We start from the raw sequence: 20,817 nt of genomic DNA, 5'->3' as shown, positions 1-20,817 counted from the left end.
ATTACAATTTTCTTCATTTAGTTATCACTAGATACTTTCACATATGTGGAAAAATATATAACTAAGAATCTTCATTCTTAAAAACTTCAATCATAAAGTTACGGAATTATGTTGCTTAAAGCATGCAGTATAGACACACAACAACAACAACAACAACAGACATGTCTTAAATTAGAAGATTTAATTCATTTTGTAAAGACTGTTTTACTTATCAAAGCAAAGCAAAATATGTACAAATCTGTATATTGTACTTAAACTGACATTCATTCCCTCACAGAATACAAATATTACATTACAAACAGTTTTTAAATAAGGTGCTCCTTTACAATTCATAGACTTCTTCCTACTGCGGATTAAGAATTTAAATGCTTATTACCTGCAACAGTTCTCTGATAACTAGATCCCCCTTTGTAGATAAAGATTTAGGAACAAATGTATAGAATATCCATTTTATTAGAGACTATATTTTTAAAGGTGTAATTAGAGATTGCATAGATAGAATGTGCTCTGTGGAATTCTGGAAGTGACTTATTCTTTTTTTAAAAAGTGGACATTGTCTGTGAAAATATTTAGTTTTATTTTTTATTGTATTTGAATAGAAGAGCACCAGAATAAGAGGAATTTGTAAGGTTTTTGAAATGGAAGATTAAGGTCCATTACTCTAAAGCTTGAGCTGAATTTTTTAAGCTAGCAACAGTTAATGGAAAAAACCTTTCATTATCCACTCAGAATAAAAACTGATAAAGTAATTTAATCCAGTTTTGCCTTGTCACAGAGAAAGCAGCTGTGCTGTAGAAAAATGAAATAAAAAAGGAAAAGAGAAGAGGGCAAGGAGGCAAACACAAAAATAACTTGAGATTCCCCAATAACTAGTTCCCCTGGATGCCCCTTATTTTAGTAAATATTTACTGGCCATGACAGAGACTATAACAAACAAATGAAATACAAATGCAAGAAAACATTTTTCTTACATATCATCAACTCCTCCAAATAAACATTAAAAAAGCCGCATTTCCACCAGGTATTTTTAGAAGAATCTTTTCCATATGAGCAATGCAGCCTGGATGAGGTTCCTGCATAGTGATGTAAAGCAAGAGAGGCAACATTTCTTTTGAATGATGATAAAACAAAAGTAGTAGAGAGTAAGAATAGTGAAACAGTTGAAAACAAACATAATTTACATAATTAAAGCCAGGTATTTCATCCATAAATATTTTGTCCAATGTAACCATTTCTATTTTAAATATTCAAGTTGGAATTATATATATTCTTGCCTTTCTAGAACAGTCTTGTATGCAGATTGTTTGTATGCTTTGTTTTGCCTGGTCTTAAATTAATGGCTGCTTCTACCAATAGGTACAAAGCCTTCGTTAACTTTTTTGTTGCAGTAAGACTTTGAAATTCTGTAGCTCTCGTATACTTGTAGAAAGTCTGTGAGGAAGAGAAGGGAAGAAGGATCAAGTCTACAAAAGTTAAGTATAAAAAGAAGGAAGCTCTCTTCCTGCATGAAACACCAACTTGAATTTTAGATCAAATCAGCAATTTGATCGAAAACTTAATACTGCAGTTCATTAAAATAATTATCTCATCCACCTTCAACACTTTGTGTGTGTCTGATGCACTTAAAGTCTAGAATTATTTAATTTGACTAAAATGGACTAGATTCCCTTTTATCGTGAATGGTGGCACTGTGTAAGTTACTATGAGAGGACATTATAACTTTTAGTGAAAATAGAGGTAGTTCTGACTTAACAATTGGCAGCTTAACAATTGCTTGAAGCTACAATGGACTGAAAAACAGTTACAAACTTGTTTTCAAAGTTATGATTGAGGTACTACCCCCCCCACCCCCATTGTCACACGACTACATTTCAGATATTGGTCTACCACCATTTCCAGCATACCACAGTCATGTGACTTTGATTTGCAACAATTTTTATGGCTTTCAGCAGAAAACAACAAAAAATACCCATTGGATATGCTGGATTTGCTAAATGACCATATAGAGATTAGCTTAACAACTGTCATAAAAATTATCATAAAATTGAATCAAATTAATAATTGCAATGATTTGTGACCAGAATTCTGGGCTTAATTACTGTCATAAATTGAGGACTACATGTACATATATATTTTTAAAGTCCATATCACATGAAGAAGAAGCCCAGCCTATCACTACATAGCTATAACAAATTTCAAGTGTAAGTTACCTTCCAAATGCATTCAGAAGAGCAACTATTTCTTGCCGTGTCAATTGAAAACCTTTGGATGGACTGTTCTCAGAAAGATTCTTTATTTCTTTTTCGGAGAATAAGATTTTCAAAGCAGTTCCTAAACCTTGAGTCTGAAAGAGAACCAATATATTAAATAGCAAGAGTGCAATATACATTCATTAACAACTTTGGACATTTCTACACTTATTTTTGGGTAGGCCTTATATTAGGAGCAGGCTAAAAATATCAGGCTAAGGGCTAATTTTCTGGTTAGGTCTAATTTTGGGGAAAACACGGTATAAGTCTATTGCTATGCAGTATTTTAATATAAATATTGAATAATGTTTGCATAATAGGGTATGTATTCCTACTATACAGAAATTGTATTCTATAATTGGTGAAACGACATGTACAAATTTAATAGTTTGTCATAATATAGCAAATATGAAATATCTGGCTTTGTAGTAAAGCTAAAATTTACCATATTGATATTAACTGGCCTTAGAGATGCAGAGTATAGGAAATAGTTTACCTGGTGTGAAATACTGTTTTGCTACGTAAGAATATTCACCTTAAAACATGAAAAAAGCATCACATACCTGTAATTTTCCCCATAACCGACATTTATCACATCCAACACAATCCATTATGCGAGATATGTTCTTGAAATGCAATCTGAATTCTTCCTACCAATACAGAAAAACATGTTTAAAACTTTTTATAATTGCATTGGTGATTCTAAAGATGGTGGGCCAACACACTCTTCTCTTAATGTTTTTCTTTACTTCCTAATTTTGTGTATCATTTTCATTTTAGAGGTAACCAAGCCTTCAAACTAATTAGTTCAAACCAAAGTTTGCAACCACTTTTAATCTGATGGCAAGCTGACTGAATGTATCCATAGTTATTCTATAAATTCTATGTCAGTTTCACTAAGTACTATTGGCTTTGAAAAAGATATCTTGTTAGGATGAAATGAACATTGCAGTGGTGAAATTCTGCACCTTTTGTACATGTGTGCAACAACATATCTAAAAAAGAATCTGCATTGGGATGACACAATTTGTTCCATCATTTAATCTCTGCCCTGGATGCTTCTGCTCCTAGTGTTTCTTTCATATTCTCATAAAAAGATTTTTTTTTTCATGTAGTAAAAAAGCTTATAAATTGGCTTTTACCATAAAGCTATAAAGTATAGTTGTAAACCAACAGTAGAAATACGAAGTTGGCTCAAAATTATGCACGATTATGCATGACAGAGTTTCTGATTAATGTATCTTACATTAATCCAGTATCTTACATTCTAATGACTTGCTTGCTACTTTTCTGAAATATTACTTGTAAGAACTTAAAAGTAGCTTAATGTTTACTGATGATGCTGCCTCAAATATAAAGCAATAATCAAATGCACCCACAAAAGTAAAGAAACATGATTTAGTCTAATTTAAAATGTCTTTCATTTGTACATATAAATTGTCAATGTAAAAACTATGTTTACCTTTAAAGATCTGGCCTCCTTTTTGTTTCCAGAAAACATGGACTTTTCATCAAAATGCATAGGAAACGACCTAGATAAATTTTGATAATGAATTAGACTTATTTAACAAAACTGTTTGGATACTACAAATAATGCTCCACTTTCTACAATTACTTGAAATATCTACACTACCTAAAATGTTTAAAATATAGTTCAAGAGCCAAAATATATATTATAGTCATACATAGTTACATGGTTTTTCCAATTCAATTAGCAAAAGAAATGTTATTTTTATGTTTTTTTTCTCAAAGGATCCTTAATAAAAATTTAAAAGGAAATGATAACATGAAACACTTCAGTTTTAGCAGTTTTAGCCACAATTCTCAATTTTGTCTTTCTTGCCAACTCTTTTATAAAAGTCTTCCTTTTCTTATCTGGATGTAATGTCTTGTGGGTTTTGTAGTGGCTTTTGCTAAATAGCAATAAAAAAACAATTATAAACTAACTTTCTGACAATAGAGATTATTATTATTCAAAAGACGTAGAGAGAACTTCATCCAAAACTACATACTGTATGCACATCATGATATCTGACAGATATTTTAACAACTCTGCTACTTATAGCTATTGTCCCCAGAATGAATTTGTCAGCCTAACACAGTAGATTTGATTAAGAAACCAATTCTATAGAGCATGGGTGTCAAACGGATCCGGCCTATGGGATACTTAGATCTGGCCCATGGGGCCACCCTCGAAACAGCAAAGGACTGACCAGCAGTGCTTCTGTCAGCGAAAACGAAGCTCGGGAGGGCCATGAGCTCTGTTTTCGCTGGCAGAGGGTTGCAGGAGGCTGTCGCAGCCGAATACGGAACTCAGGAGCCTGTTTTCTCTGGCAGAGCTCTTGGACCACCACAGGTGCCCCTGAGTCAGTGCTTCTCAAATAGTGGGGCGGGCCCCCCCGGGGGGGCGCGAGGCTCCGTAAAGGGGGGCGCGTTTGACCTCGGCAAACATACTAACATAACAAACATGATACTATTTACAGTCACGCGGGAGGCGCGAAAAATCTTTTCTTCTTCCTAGGGGGGCATGACAGAAAATAATTGAGAAGCACTGCCCTGAGTCAAGTGACGTTTTTTAAAAAAATTTGCATTTATATCCCGCCCTTCTCCGAAGACTCAGGGCGGCTTACACTATGTTAGCAATAGTCTTCATCCATTTGTATATTATATACAAAGTCAACTTATTGCCCCCAACAATCTGGGTCCTCATTTTACCTGGAAAGGCTGAGTCAACCTTGGGCCTGGTGGGACCTGAACCTGCAGTAATTGCAAGTAGCTGTGTTAATAACAGACTGTCTTAGCAGTATGAGCCACCAGAGGCCACGTTGAGCTGGCCACGCCAACCCTGGCCATGCCCATTCCGGCCCCCCAAGATCAAACACAACCCTGATGCGGGCCTCAATGAAATTGAGTTTGACCCCTCTGTTATAGAGATTAGGATTGCTTTTATTTCAGGATGTCAAACTCAAGGCCCAGGGGCTGAATCCGGCCTGTGGGGTGCTTAGATCTGGCCTGAGGGCAGCCCTCCTGAGCTCCATTTTCACTGGCAGAGGGTTGCAGGAGGCCATTGCAGTTGAAAATGAAGCATGCAAGGGTCACAGGTGGCCCTCCTGAGCTCTGTTTTCGCTGGTAGAGGGTTGCAGGAGGCTGTCACAGCCAAAACAAAGCTCAGGAGACCGTTTTTGCTGGCAAGCGCACGGGCCACCACAGGCACTCCAACACAAGTGATATCGAGCTGGCCAAATATACTCCCGAGCTCAAACACAACCCTGATGCGGCCCTCAATGAAATCGAGTCTGACACCCGTTTTATTGTAATAGCTACAGTAACTGAATCTTGCAAGTCTGATCGTATTTTGTCCTCCCTTACTTTATCTTTGTGTAAATTAGGGACGTGTTTGTTTGAGAGGGTTTCTCAAGTTATTTTCTTGGCCCAAGTTCAAATCCTTCTTACTTTAACCATTTCCTTGGTAGTGGCTCTTCCTTCTGCCCTTCAAGGCCATTTTCTATGCCTTTTATTGAATAGCAATAGCACTTCGCTATAGGACTTAGACCAGGGGTGTCAAATTTGATTTCATTGAGGGCCGCATCAGGATTGTGTTTGACCTCTGAGGGGTGTGTGTGTGTGTGTGTGTGTGTGTGTGTGTCTGGGCACAGTGGGCGTGGCTGGGGTGGGAAAGAGAAAATTTTCTCTTTTCCTTTTGGATTGGCACTGGCTACCTGTGGCCTTCCGGGTGCACTTCAAGGTCTTGGTTATCACCTTTAAAGCGCTCCATGGCATAGGACCGGGATATCTTCGGGACCGCCTTCTGCTACCACATGCCTCCCACCGACCGGTACGCTCCCATAGAGAGGGTCTCCTCAGGGTGCTGTCAGCCAAACAGTGTCGGCTGGCGACCCCCAGGGGGAGAGCCTTCTGTGTGGGGGCACCTACCCTCTGGAACGAGCTTCCCCCAGGACTTCGACAACTTCCTGACCTCCGGACTTTTCGCCGCGAGCTGAAGACGTACCTATTCTTCCAAGCAGGACTGGCTTGATAGGGGTTTTTAATTTGTTTTAAAAGGGGTTTATTTTTATATTTATATTATGTATTTTATATTTAAATTTAGGCCTGATCGAATAAGTTTTTTAAATAGTTTTTATTGTAATATATTGTATTGTTTTTACTTGGCTGTTCACCGCCCTGAGTCCTTCGGGAGAAGGGCGGTATAAAAATTATATTATTATTATTATTACTATTATTATTATTATTCAAAGAAAACAGGTATTAATTATTTCCACAATTTAAACTGCAGCTGGATACAAAGATACCCAGCCAACTGGGGCTGATTTATTAAATTATGGTTAAACAATAGTTTAATCTGATATGTGAATTTAACTTTATTTTTAGGTCTGTTTTAATACCTTCATTTTCCTGAAATTCCCTAAACATCTTCTGAAACCAACTTTATTCAGTTGTCTGTATCTGAATACGTACTAAAAGTGGAGAAGAAAAGCACACCTACTTTGTATCTTGGAAGATTTCTAACAAGAGAGACTTGGTTTCTGTATCTTCCTGTGAATTTCCAGTATAAAGGTCCACAACTGAACGCTCAAAGTATGATGCAACCTTTGACAATGCACGCAGTTCCACCAAATACAGGAAATATAAATTTTTTAGTCGTCTTGGTCCTTCACTTTTTGTTTCAGTAGGATCAAAACGATGGGCAAATTCTTTGACATTAGATCCCCAACGAGGTCTTCCCCATGTTTCTGAACAAAGAAAAACAATGCTTTAAAGTAAATTTTGAAATTATTTTTATGGGAATAGTGGAAAAATTAACTTTCCACAATAATAAAAAGAGAAGGGGCAATTTACCTTCAAGTAAATAGTTTGCACAAAGATGTAAGTTGATACTTGCATGAAGTCCTGAAATAAGTTTATAGAATACACGTTTTTCAAGACAAAGCCCTAGATGAGATAAAAAATATTGTTAAAACTGAATTAGAAAATAATTCAATAATCCAGTTAGAAAGTATTTTGCTATATAAGTAGTCCTCGACTTACAACAGTTCATTAGTGACTGTTCAAAGTTGCAATGGTACTGAAAAATGTGACTTGTGACCGGTTTTCAGAGTTATGACCTTTGTAGCAGCCCCATGATCATGTGATTAAAATTCAGATGCTTGGCAACTGACTCATATTTATAACCGTTGCTGTGTTCCAAGGTCATGTGCTATCTTTTGCGAGTTTCTGACTAGCAAAGTCAATGGGGAAGCCAGATTCACTTAATAACCAAGTTACTAACTTATCTGCTGCAGTGATTTACAACTGTAGCAAGAAAGGTCATAAAATGGGGGCAAAACTCACTTAACAAATGTCTCACTTAACAAAAAATTTGGGCTCAACTCTGGTCGTAAGTTGAGAACTACTTGTAATAGTTCCACCTTTGGAAATCCTTGAAGAAACTTGAAGTTTTGCTTTTTCAGACTGGCAATATCTCACTGGGATAGATACAAAAGGGAAATTTTGGTCCTTTCAACATTTGCAACTAATGGAGATGAGTTCTGGAGAACTGATGGGGACTATCTAGAACAGCACAGATAATTGCAGGAAGAATCAGTTAAGATTTCCTCTCTCCATTTCTACTAACAGGATCTGCTAGCATAGTGGTTCTCAACCTGTGGTCTGTGGACCCCTGCGGGTCTGTGATGTCATCACAGGGGGTATGTGAAGGCTTGAAGATGATTTAAATTTTTAATTAAGTCTGGCCACAAAAGCTCTTTAAAGGAAGTTCATAGTGAAGAAAAAGAACCACTGCTCTAGCAGATCGAAAGCTTTCTATGACTTACAAAATATTTTTTATTCATTTGAAGCTAAGCTGAAAAACTAGAGACTAAAGCATTATTTCAAATTCTGCATTATTCCCATTAATCAGTTTCCAAGTTAGAACATCTCATGGAAAGCACATTGTGTTAAAAACGCTAGTGGATCTTTTTCTTTAGTATGCAAAGACCATAAATGGGTAGTGGCCAGATCCAAGGTTCATTAGAGTTCCGTCAAATAATGGAAAATAATGGTTTTGTTTTATATTTAAACCACACAACAAGATGGATCCAAAGTGGGTAAACATTGCCAGATTAGAGAAATTGATCAAAGCAATCTAACGATATACTCAAATCCAATGAGTATAGGAGATATTGTAATATTTTAGATAATATTTACAACACTTGATTTGAATAATAAAATCAGTACTATTATATTTCATTCAGAAGTGTAGTAATCATTTTATTATTTTTTTCCATTTATATGTGAGTGTGATACGTGGCTGCTATGCAAAATTGACCTAGAGCAAGTGTCAAACTCACATTGTCATGGTGGGATCACGTGACGTATCGAGACTTTTTCCCCCTCGCTAAAATGGGTGTGGGCATGGCCAGCGTGTGATGCATCCGGCCTGTGGTCCGGGAGTTTGACAGCCTGAGCTAGAGCTTGGTGATTAAAAAACAGCTGAGTAAAGCATTCAAAACAGGTGATTTGCAAAGAAGGAGGTGCTTTGCAAAGCTTATTAGAATGAGTGAAACACTTCTGGAAACATCCAGCCATATCCTTTTAAAGGCTGAAATTTTAAAGCATTATTTCAAATGCTATCCTGAGAGATACATACAGAGAACTGGGAACAGCCTTCAAAAAAACTGCACTGGCTTCCATGGTTGCTTTAAGACTTTGAAGAGGTGTTTTTTCTTCAATCAACATGATTTACAAGGCATGTCTTTTAAATGTTTTGCACAGCCCTAGGTAACGGTATACATTAATTTAATCACTGAAAGCATTTAGTAAAAATGATCAAGTGTTGCAAAATCAACAAGTTCTTTTTAACTAAAAAGTTGACTGTTACATTTTTTTCTTGAATAGGAATGCATTCCTTAATCTTTAAATCTTACAGAATTTTCTTATTACAGAGAGTTTGCAGTTTTTCATTAGAATTTTGATATGATACTGAATTTACCTTCTAGCCATGTATAAAAAGATTCTCCTGTGAACACAGAAATAATTAATTTCAAACAAGGCCTAGACATATCTAATCAATAAATACTTTGAAAATCTAAATTCACAGCATATTCCAAAATATGTATCAAAATTATCTAGCCCTTTTATCTAAAAATTTGTGATAAAACTGAATCTTGATGTATCACTTCACTGCTGCTCATGTAACATTCTTAAATATTTATTTCTCTAGTTGAAAAAAGGGTTCAGGTGTTTTAAATCTGATATATGCTTATTTCAAAGCAAGTCAGGGTAATAGAATTTATATAAAGATTCCTGGAATGTAACAGAACATCAGAAAACCTAATCATCATTCTAATCTAGTTTGCTGGATCTCACAAATTTAAATAGCAATCCCTAGAGAATTATAGTATTCATGGCAATTATTTATGCATATCATCAATTATTAGCAGCATCTATTAATAATGAGAAAAGGAATAGTAACATTAGAAAAGGAAGATAACATTAGTGTTCCAATATAACCAATAAACTTTTGTTAAACTTTTTTTCTTTCTCTTTCCTACTTTATATCTCTCACTGAAATTTATTCATTAGGTACAGTACGATGATATTGTAAAGTTGTAATACTGGGGGATTTTCCATTCATTACATTTCCCCCCAGAATCTTAAATAATACAGTAAAAGAATATTATGCCACAAAAACTTACCATCATCCTCTCCTGAAAAAAAGTTATAAAAGATAAGTTTTATAATTTATTCCATCTTTATTTCTGCACAGAGTATCAAAAATATATTGTATGTGTCTATTAAACTGGTCAGAACTTTCTGATTGTAATTAACTTCAACACTATTTTTCTCAAGAGTTAAAGATTCAAATAATGATATATTTGCCATCCATAACAAAATGAGAGTTTACTGGCGCAAGATTGTAAGGGATCTCAATTTTAAAAATGTGTTATTTCTTCTTGCTTTTTGTTATAAGATATAGGTCACTTTAAAAGAATGTGTTTTGCACCTCCCAGAATAAAAATATCCAATTAAACAACATAAACTGAGAACAGATGATTGGATGTAATATTTTTCTACTAAATCAGACTAGTTGCACTATTTCTGATACATTTAACTGAAAAAAGGGAGGGATTTCTTATAAAGAAGTGCCTTCCTATTCAAATCGAAATTATTGTTTGCAGAACTGTGGTTTCAGATATAATTGCTGATTATGCACAACTATTATATACAGCTAGGTCTCAATGTGTTTCATTAACTGATGAATGTATATTTGCCAAGTTGAATTAAACAAATAGAGCAGGGGTATCAAATTCAAGGCCTGCGAGCCAGATGTGGCCCACGGGATCCTTAGATCTGGCCTGCGGGCTGCCCTAGAAATAGCAAAGGACCAGCCCGAAGGGCTTCTGCCAATCAAAACAGAGCCTAAGCTCTGTTTTCGCTGGCAGAGGGTTGCAGGAGGTCATTGCAGTTGAAAACGGAGGTCGGGAACTTGTTTTCACTGGCAGAGCTCTCCAACCACCACAGGTACCCCCAACACAAGTGACATCAAGCTGGCCATTCACACCCTGTCTACGCACACCCCAGCCCCCCAAGTCAGACACAACCCTGATGCGGCCCTCAATGAAATCGAGTCTGAAACCCTTGAAATAGACATTTTAAAAAAGCTTGGATATTAATAAAAATGTTAGTGACAATATCTCCAATACCATCAAACAACAACATCAGCCTACTCCAGGCCCTTGGGAAGAATTTTGCAGCGTGATAAAAATGCAAAATCCAGTCTAAATATCTTGCTGATTGTGCAAAAAACCACAATAATGTTTTACTTAACAACTAATATTCAGAATTGATATATTACAATTACAAAGGATTAAACGACTCACCCTTGGTTGGTGCCAGTGGATTTAGTGGACGATATACAGATCGTGGCCTAAGGAGAAAAATATGGTAATTTATGTTTTGGCAATTTAAGAAATTTTGATATTTTTTTTAAAAATTTACATTTATATCCCGCCCTTCTCCGAAGACTCAGGGCGGCTTCAGTGTATAAGGCAATAGTCTCATTCTATTTGTATATTTACAAAATCAACTTATTGCCCCCCCAACAATCTGGGTCCTCATTTTACCTACCTTATAAAGGATGGAAGGCTGAGTCAACCTCGGGCCGGGCTTGAACCTGCAGTAATTGCAGGCTGCTGTGTTCTAATAACAGGCTTCTAACAGCCTGAGCTATTACGGCCCTGAATTTCAATATAAAATAATTTTGCCCTCTATTTTCACTTACTTAAAGCAATTTTCTTCATAGATACTGTTCCATACTCTCCATGCGGAGGGCCCTTTATATCCAGTGTATCGTTCTGGATTCAAGAGCAAATCCACATATTGAGCATCAGGTGATCTCTCATCTAATAACAAAGAAAAACCGTGCTGCTTAATTAATTGGAATACGCAACTTGCTGACACATTCAGTATAAGGAGCTGTCTTGATGTAAAAAATTAAATTACAGCAATAGCATATAAAAGCATTTATGAAGAAATTAACATTGTGCATTTTATATTTTTACATTTTAAATGTGAATATTGTAAATAAAATGGATATTAAAGGTAAATATGTAAATATTTTAAAATATTTTAAATAACATATTTTTATTTTGTTTTATATTTTTATATACAATTGAATGAAGTACAAGTGGCCCTCAATTTATGATCACAATTGCCCCCCTAAATTCCTGTTACTTAATGAGACATTTGTTAAATAAGTTAAATAAGCTCCATTTTACGAACTTCCTTGCCATAGTAACATGATTGTTAAATTAATCTGGCTGCCCCAGTAATTTTGTTTGTCAGAAGGTCACAAAAGGTGATCACACAACCCTCCAAGACACTGCAACTGTCATAAATATGAGTAAGTTGTCAAGCATCTGAAATGTGTCTGTTGGTGCAATTTGAAATTGGACTTGTTTTTTATAGCCACATGTGCAAACTTTGTAAGTATTCTAAACCTTAATTAAAATGTCGAAGAATATGCTTCTTTGGTTGTATCTTATAGCAGCCCATTTAATATCTTTCTGCAGTTTTATGAAATCTCATTGATGATTACTTTGAATATATTTTCCAAGCTGGCTTTCCATTCTATTCTGCCAACCAGGTTCCCCCTAGATCAACATGTTGGATTAGTAGTGTTTGCAAATAATGTTATACTTAACATTATCCAAGAAAGCAATAAGAGACAGTAAGCCTAAGGTTTATTTATATTTGGAGGATTATTACACATGAAACTATTTTTAAGACATTTAACACATTCTGTTTTTAAAGTGTATGGATATTTACTCTAACTTTGTTTACTTAGTTACACAGTGAAGAAAATATGGCTCAAATTTTACCATCCAATTCACAAAAATGGTCCTGGGAATCATCATATCTGGCCCAGTCAATGAAAGCTTCTTTACTTTGGTTACTATATGAAAGAGAAATAGAAAAAAATATTAGCTATGGACTGAATGCATTTATTTCGATATAATTCTCAAACTACATAGCATAATTACCTTAATGTACTATTAATTGCACCCAGTTTGTTAGCCTGTTCACAGTCTTCACGTTCTTTGGTATGGTTTGCGATCTTTGAATACTGAAAGACACAATATGTAATCTTTATATCCCCAATTCCAATATTTTAGATAAATACTTGCCAGTTATTTATCTAAAGTATTACTGGATTCAAAATAGTACTTAATTTTTCAATACTTTACTATCATCTCTTCCAAATCCTGAACTTTCTGTTGCATGTGTTCCCCCAAATCCCTCATTGTACTAAAGAATTATCATAAACCCTTAGTCCCATAAGTCCCAGACATGAATGTATTTTTTAAAAAATGAAGATTATACAAGGAGTTCTCTGAGCTTTTAAAGCACTGCAAAACTGTTTGCAATATTTATTTCAAGAGACTAACACAGCAATAGAATAATATAATTATTCCAGTGCTTAGAAGCTAAAATTTATATCATGTTATCTTTCAACCAGTTTTCTATCCTATCCTGTTCTATTTAGTCTCTTGTTACCTTTGAAAACAGAAAAAAAGAGAGGCAGGTGCAGGTGGAAGGAGGATAAAAATATCGACTCTGCTTCTAGGACAAGGAAGCATAATGAAATATACTACTGCCAGCTACAACTTCTCTATTAGAAGAGAAAAGCAATATACAAACAGCAAGAAAAATGCTGGCACTAGTTTTGCAGCACTGAGTAACACACCACAATGTTACATAAGAATTTAGGAGTGGCATGAGTGGACAGCAAACTCTAGGTTTTACACATTTACTATTTGCTATATATAAGAGAGGGGGGATTAGATTATTTTGAAACAAATTACTTACTTTGTTAGCACTGTCAGCTTTAATTCCAACTGGAACTTTACTCTAAAATAAATACAAGTAATTTAAGCATTTAGCTTTACTTTTTTTCAAGCAATTTTCAACCCTCAAAATAAATGAACTAAAGAAAATTGAGAATTGGAGTCAAACAGTCAGAAAGACTAGTTGTGCATTAATTCCCCAGACAAATAAACTGACTCTTAAGAAACTTTCATTTATGTTCTGACAGGTTTTGATGTCTGCATGCCTATTTCAAGAGAGTCAAATTCAACCAAAGGCAAAGATATTTCCCTATAAAATGCTTAAGAAAAAATGATAAATCCAATTAACATTTATATTAGGAATACCTATATTATACCCAAAGTCTACACAGCATTTATGCAAGAGAATGTGCATTTAAAACACCATTCTGTCACTGACATCCACTTATATAAAATCCTCACAGTAACAATAAACATTATGTCATCAGCAGAATAGTTAATCCAATAGAATATATGTAGCTCAGAATTGAACTGTGGAGTTCTTCATATTTTCTTGAGCCTGGGTGTTTGCTTATATATGTTTCATTACCCACCTAAATATCATCATCACCAGTAATAGAGAATGTGGGTATTTACCTATAGTAGCTTGCCCTGCCAATATTGGTAGGGGTGTAATTTTCATTTGAAAGTTCCTTGATCAGGGTAAATAGCTTGTTTCAGATTTCTCCTTTGTTTTGAAACTTACCTCAGGACAAGGCTCCACATGGCAATCTCTGATAGAGCAATGGCCATCTTCAGCCCAGAATGGACATGGTCTTTTCAGATTAACCTTAAATAACAATTTTTAAAAATATCATTCATATTCATTTAAGAAGCTTTTTAAAATTATCAGACTAAACAAGCTGAACAAAAGGAGAAAGGTCATTGGAAATAATTAGATTTTCTGAGAGCTCATTTGTAACAGAGTAGGAAATGCAGCTCATGCCAAAGATCTAGTTCCTCATAGTTATGAACGCATTATCACATCTATTTAAAATTTGACAGGTATAATCTCCAGCAACAAATTGCTACTTATTGTTGTGTTTCCCTTCAGTCCTTCAGTTATATACATTTCATTAATTCACTAAGAAAAACAGTATAATTTTTTAAACTAGTTGTAGGTTTCAAACTAGTTAAAGTTACCTTTAAGCAACTTTTGAAAATATCTTGCCCTGAGTGTAATGTTTTCAAATATTATCAATTCTACCCTTGATGGATTTTCATTGCCACAAATGAAATAATCTTCCAGAATGTGTTAGGCAGCTGCATTTGTTCACAAGCTTCGTGCAGCTGCTTTGAAGGTTTTCCTTGCCTATTGCTTTGGGCATTTACACCCAGCCACTTTACAGTACTTTGTTGGCTGCCCCAAAGGGTCATCTGTTCATGCACACCCCAGAAACAGCTCCAAGGAATCTTCCAGGGGATGCAACTGCTGTCTAAGAAGAGGCAGAAGCAAATGTGTTGCATAGCCCTAGTCCTCTCTTTACCCCACTGCCTGGACCTCTTTTTTTAAAATGTTTTAAAAATTACTCATTTCTTTACATCTTAGTCCTTATTTCATTCCTTTCTTTTGAGAATTAAAGCTAGCTTTCCATCAGCTTTATAATAATATGCCATTTTTACTTTACCTTGTAATACCTGAAGTAGTCTCGTTCTTGAAGTTTCTGTATTTTTGGAAAGATCTTAAAATTGTTGAAGTCATCTATGCTTTCTATGTCACATAAGCAGTCATCAAGTAATCCTGTTACCTGTGGGAGAAAAAAATGTTATTTACGCTAGGGATTTACGCAAGAAGAAAGAATTAAAAATAGTAAGAGATATTAGCAATTTAGGTAGGAATTTAACTCTTTTAACTGATTCAGTTACGTTATAAAATCTAAAACTAAAAAAAAGGAAACTACATAGTTTGGTTTCTTTACTTTTAAATAAAAAGAAAATGTTTCAAAATTGGTCTTCCCTTTCTTCATTGCAATACATCTGTCAAATGAAGCCTGTCTTTATTTGTGTAAACTATCCACAGTACTAAACCATAGTAACTAATTAGTAGCTGTTAGGTCATCATTTCAAAGAAATTAGGCTGGACTAGCCTAAGAATAAAATGTTTTAACTAAATTTTAAGGGTTTTTTAATGGTTTTTATCAATTTTAGTGATTTGGCCATGATAATATTTAGTTTTAATTGGGTTTTTAATGCTTATTTATTATATTGTTTTTAATATGCCTGTAAACCGCCCTGAGTCCTATGGGAGATGGTGCGGTATAAAAGTATGATTAATAAAATAAATAAATAAATAAATTTCCTTACCTACAGAAACAGAATGACCAAGCGCAGGCAAAAAAGCAGTACAGGAGTGGGTGCCAGGAGTCACTTCTGATTTCCTGCCATTTTTCCCATTGAGTCTCCTAGTAGTAATCTGGGAGAAGCATCAAAAATCTCCTTCCCTTCCCTTCTCAGCAGGTAAGTGGCTTGTTGCTGCTGGGTGGGGGAGGGAGGGAGGGATTGCCAGTGGCTGGGAAACTGTTACACAACACTGAAAATGAAGAATGTGTGATTGTTGCTTTAGCCCAGCAGCAGTCAACAGTACTGAAGCAACCACAATTTCCCAAATTTGATTCTGCTGGGAATCAGGAATCTTGGAATTTGGATATATATTGTAAGTTAGCCCATTTGATGTAGCTTAGTTCAAAAATGGTTGCCCTATGATACACTCTTTCTCCCAGTTAAAGGTCATGACAATGACAGTTTTAGTAGTATGTAGATTAATATTTTATACAATGTTTAACTATAAGAAATGAATTCAAAATGCAGCTAAATTTGAAATAAGTAGTATTGTTAAAATATTTGAAATATTTGTCCTGTTCTTGTACCCCAAACATTAAAAGTATAAAGCATTTATTAGCTATCAGTTGGAATGAGCTAATTAGACAAAAATATTTCCAATATCTATGGAAATACTTCAACAATCTGCAGTTATCACATGATTATTGGGGTGGGGAGGGGAAAAAGTAAGCTACTCAAATGGAAAATTTAAGTGCTAAAGCTTAAGTGGAAACTGTACTCAAAAAGAGTATCATGGCTGAGACAAGGGGCATCTACAGGTGTCAAAAAGGTTGAAATAGTGGTCACATCTATGTGACTGAAGTCATTTTGGATGTGTTGCCCAGCTGTAGCCACCATTTTGACTGCCAAGGTTGACTGAATATCTACAGAGTTGGCATGAAAACAAATGTGGATCTGCTGATTGATCTCTCATTAATTTGCAAATAGGAAAATAACTCCTTTTGCCTAGCAACAAAATGACCCGACATGTTACACAAAGCATAACATTGTAATAGTAATAAAGATAGCTTTGAGGAACAGTGTATTCTGTGGGAAAGGATTATACATTCAATACTTCAAATTCTCAAAAAAGGTGTATACTGTTGCTTTAGAATGATCCTATTGGGTAAATATTAGGGAAATAAGTAGAGAAAAAAATAGATCTTCCAAGCCTTCTTTCATCTCTAATCTGTAAGTTTTACAGTACTTAAATGATTTTCAGCAGTCACAACTGTCTGCAGAAGTCCATCTGGTGGCCTAGGTCAAAGCCCATTCATTGTCTCAGTTCTCATCTCTGGGTGTACCTTGACAGCCCACTCATTGCCTCACTCCTTCCCAGTGGTGGTATTCAGCTGGTTCTATCCAGTTCGGGCGAACCAGTATCAGCGGCTGCGGGAGGCTCCGCTCACCTGCCCAGATGTCATCATGTTCCCTTTTTTACTCTCTGCGTATGCATGGAAGGTTGTGCACGCACACTCTCATTTGTGAAACGGTAGCGAAGGTAAGTGAATACCACCCGTGCTCCTTCCCCTCTGATATGTCGACAGTAAGCTAAACAAATCCTCTTGCTGTCTCAGACTTGCTTCCTACCTGTGCCCACGGCCAGCTGGTTCATTGGAATGGATCAGTGGCTGAAAACTGGTTCTTTGAGAAGTCATAATCCAAGTAATAATGTGAGTATTAACATACTGAACAGATCTAAAGTGCAATTACTGACTGTAAGTTCTCATCCTCTGTGCTACATGAGATGAAGTTTTTGCAAATGTAAGCACGAAATACATTGAGGAATAACTGAAAATGGGATTTCAGGAATGATGAGCATGATTTTGCTTAGTGGTGTTGCTTGTATGTGATATATAAAATTTTATTACTTATTAAATGTATTTGCCATCCATCTTGTTTTGAAATGATGAAATTATAAATACTATTCACAGGGTAGTGGCCAAAACAGAGAGGGCACACTTCCTAGGTCCCACAAGATGGCAGCATTTAATTATGGGGACCTAGGATTCACCCATGTCATTTTATTGTTTAATTTAATTACATTTTCCAGACATATCATGATGGCACAAAGTTTGAGAAATGCTGGTCTAACAACTTTAAATCTCTTTAGCTCTGTGTAAGGTTGGCAAGTATGAATTTGGTAGAAGTCCCCAGAATATTTCCAACTCTGTTAAGTATATGGGCAGATTGAGCTAAAACCCTAAAGTGTTTTAATGAACAACCAATAAAAAATAACCACACATTCCTTCAAAGCAAGGAAACGTAGCCTTTTTACAAGGAAAAAAAATGATACTCACTTTCAATTATGCACTGACTAGACTCAGATAAAAAGTCAATATCTCTTCACAACACATATTATATTTGCCTCTGCAAGATATCCTTGCAGTAATGAACTTGAACTGCTTTAAAAAAGGAGAGATATTAATGAAGGCTACTATTGTTGAATAAAACAAGAGAATATTGCACTCAAGGTTTGCTTGTGGTCTTCCTACTGATACACAGATTGAATTGTGACAAAGGAATGGTCTTTGTGTGGCAGATAAGCCTTTGTGTGGTCTACCACAGCTCTTACGTTCTGGAGAAAAAAACCCCATTGTGATTAACATGATTTACCATAAAGATATTTACTTATCAGCTTTTCAAATAAGCTGCATGGGCTTCTGAAGAGAGTTTCATGAAAAAAATTGATGTATTCTATACAACAAAACTAAAGGCAAATTTAAATTGTACTTCACACAATGGGTCCTGGGCTGTTTTACGCAGCTATTATAAAATCTGTGTTTATAAATCTGTATGTCACACAGGTACATCATGAGGGAGATTCTCTCTAGACAGTTAACAGACTCTGTGCAATACTGTTCATACTTTACCTGTTTTGGGAATTCAGATACTACATTTCAAGAGCCACCCCCCTCAAGTATTTCTAATAGGAAAGCATGCTTAAAAATAAGTTTCTCAATAACAATCTCAATAGTTTGAGCAAGGCCAAGGGGCTTTATGTAAAAATGTTGCATTTTAAGAAAGCATCCTCCACCTTATGTCTGCCTGACTTGGAGAGCGAGCTTTATCAGAGGCACCTGTTTCCCCAAAGAGTGAATGGGATCAAACAGCTACAAAGAGAGGGCTGCTCTTGCCACAGAGCTTTTTGCTCCCTTGACTTTTAAACAGCCTTTTTCATGACATAATCTGGAGTTTCCACAAAACCCACTGAACTTTCAAAAAGATCATAAACATTAAGCACTCAAAGCTCTCCTTCCTCTATTGAGCAAGCATCTATTTGCACCTCATTCACACAGAAATACAGCAGAAATTCTCCCCCCCGCCCCGCCCCCACTTTCAGGTAAAGGTCCTTCATACTCCCTCTCTCTGCTCCTTTCCTTACAGAGCACGATATAATCCTAGCTGACATTCCCTCGGCTTAATTACAAATCAGCATTAAACACCTGCTAACCCTAGAGCAAAGAATCCCCCCTCCCCAGAAGAGAAGATTTCCAAGAGGTCTCAGCGAGTGAGCAGAGGACGACGAACCCACTTTCTCTCCCAGCTCTCCGAGCTCAACTCCAGCGGGAAGGTTTCCACACCCCAAGGCACTCCAGATCCATAACGGCTGTTATTTTTCCCCCACCCCGAACTCCCTCCCCAACGGGCGACTCCGGCTCACCTGGGCCTCTATCGCACACCAGAGGCAGCCAAGAGTCACCGCTGCCAGCAAGAACTGCGCCGCCCGATCCTTCTCCGCTGCAGTTCTCCGGACGATTCCACTGCTGCTCATGCTGCAGAAGCCGTTCGCCGGGGGCCCTGGGGGGCCCTTGCCCCGCGACGCCGCCTTTGGGCAGCCAGGAGTACGGGATGTCCGCCGGCACCACTGGGGGGGATGCCTTCCCTGTCCCGATCCCTCACTCTGCCGGGAAAGGGACCTGTCAGGCGAGCGGGTGGATGCGCTCACCTCCTCCAGCCGTCGCCGCCCTAGCTCCTTTCCCGGTGCCAGCCCTCTAACGCACACATACACACACACTACGAAAGGAGAGTAGACGCGCGCTCTTCCTCTGTAAGCGCTTTCCTTTACATAGGAGGAGGAGCAGTAAGCAGCAGCAATCACAGAGCTTCGCCCGCGCAAAGCTTTTTGGGAAACGTAGTACACCAACCATCTCTCTTCCCGTCAGCTTATCTTTCGGTCTCCACAGTACTGTACTCCAGTGACGAAAAAGGGGGGGGCGAAAGAGAGCGGCCAATAGGAAAGAACCACGCGCATCTTCAAAACAAGAGGAGGCAGTTTATAACCGTCAAACAGAAGGTAAAAGGTCTCTAGTCTAGAGGGATTTGGGTAGGTGGGTGGCGGGCGGTGCTCTTGCGGGAAAGGCGAGGTACAGATTAGCTTTGGGGAAACGTTTTAGAATATAATTTTTTATTGCCCAAGTGTGATTGGACACACAAGGAATTTGTTTTGGTGCATATGCTCTCAGTGTACATAAAAGAAAAGATACCTTCATCACTTACAACACTTAATGATAGTCATAGGGTACAAATTTAACACTTAATGATACAACACTTAATGATAATCATAGGCTACAAATAAGCAATATTTTTGTGCAATATGATACTCCTGCCTATTTCCATACAACATTTTTTTGCATCAGCATGTAACAGTGAGCTGTATGTCACTTGCTTAGAGATGGTTTCCTCCTCATGGCTCTTTAGGAATATTTACATACATTATTAATCCCACCCCCAAATAGTAGGGATTCTATTAACAGACATTTGATTCAATTTTAGAATACTGATAAAATAGAAGAGCTTTTGTGATTACTTTGCAGTTACAAAACACTGGAATAATATCACATCAAAGATGGATGCTTTGAAAT

The 20,817-nt window shown here is 36.6% G+C and overlaps 1 protein-coding gene across 2 annotated transcripts; it reads right to left on the bottom strand.

Moving 5' to 3' along the window:
- Positions 1-185: 185 nt before the first annotated feature.
- Positions 186-20,032, bottom strand: ERO1B (endoplasmic reticulum oxidoreductase 1 beta). Of its 2 annotated transcripts, XM_058165969.1 has the most exons (16): positions 19,617-20,032; positions 15,262-15,381; positions 14,340-14,423; positions 13,617-13,658; positions 12,791-12,873; positions 12,629-12,702; positions 11,530-11,650; positions 11,129-11,175; positions 9,944-9,955; positions 9,238-9,264; positions 7,107-7,199; positions 6,754-7,000; positions 3,712-3,781; positions 2,813-2,899; positions 2,211-2,344; positions 186-1,431 (listed from the first exon to the last, which is right to left on the bottom strand). In XM_058165969.1, the coding sequence occupies exons 1-16, from the start codon at positions 19,725-19,727 to the stop codon at positions 1,371-1,373; spliced, it is 1,413 nt and encodes a 470-aa protein (XP_058021952.1). In that variant the 5' UTR covers positions 19,728-20,032; the 3' UTR covers positions 186-1,370. The 2 variants fall into 2 exon arrangements, with proteins under 2 accessions (XP_058021952.1, XP_058021957.1); XM_058165974.1 differs by lacking the exon at positions 9,944-9,955.
- Between the last annotated feature and the right edge of the window lie 785 nt (positions 20,033-20,817).

The sequence above is a fragment of the Ahaetulla prasina genome, chromosome 1, assembly GCF_028640845.1.
Source record: "Ahaetulla prasina isolate Xishuangbanna chromosome 1, ASM2864084v1, whole genome shotgun sequence".
NCBI classification, from domain to species: domain Eukaryota; kingdom Metazoa; phylum Chordata; class Lepidosauria; order Squamata; family Colubridae; genus Ahaetulla; species Ahaetulla prasina.
The sequence above is the reverse complement of the archived record's forward strand: the minus strand, read 5'-3'. Positions and strand labels throughout refer to the sequence as shown.

Bases quoted from the DNA above. Each gene is read 5' to 3' on its own strand.
- ERO1B (XM_058165969.1), bottom strand. From the start codon at position 19,727: ATGAGCAGCAGTGGAATCGTCCGGAGAACTGCAGCGGAGAAGGATCGG. The intron at 12,874-13,616 runs GTAAGTAATTTG...TGTGTCTTTCAG, and splicing joins AAGCTGACAGTGCTAACAAA to TATTCAAAGATCGCAAACCA. The intron at 7,200-9,237 runs GTAAATTCAGTA...TATCTCATCTAG, and splicing joins TTTTTATACATGGCTAGAAG to GGCTTTGTCTTGAAAAACGT.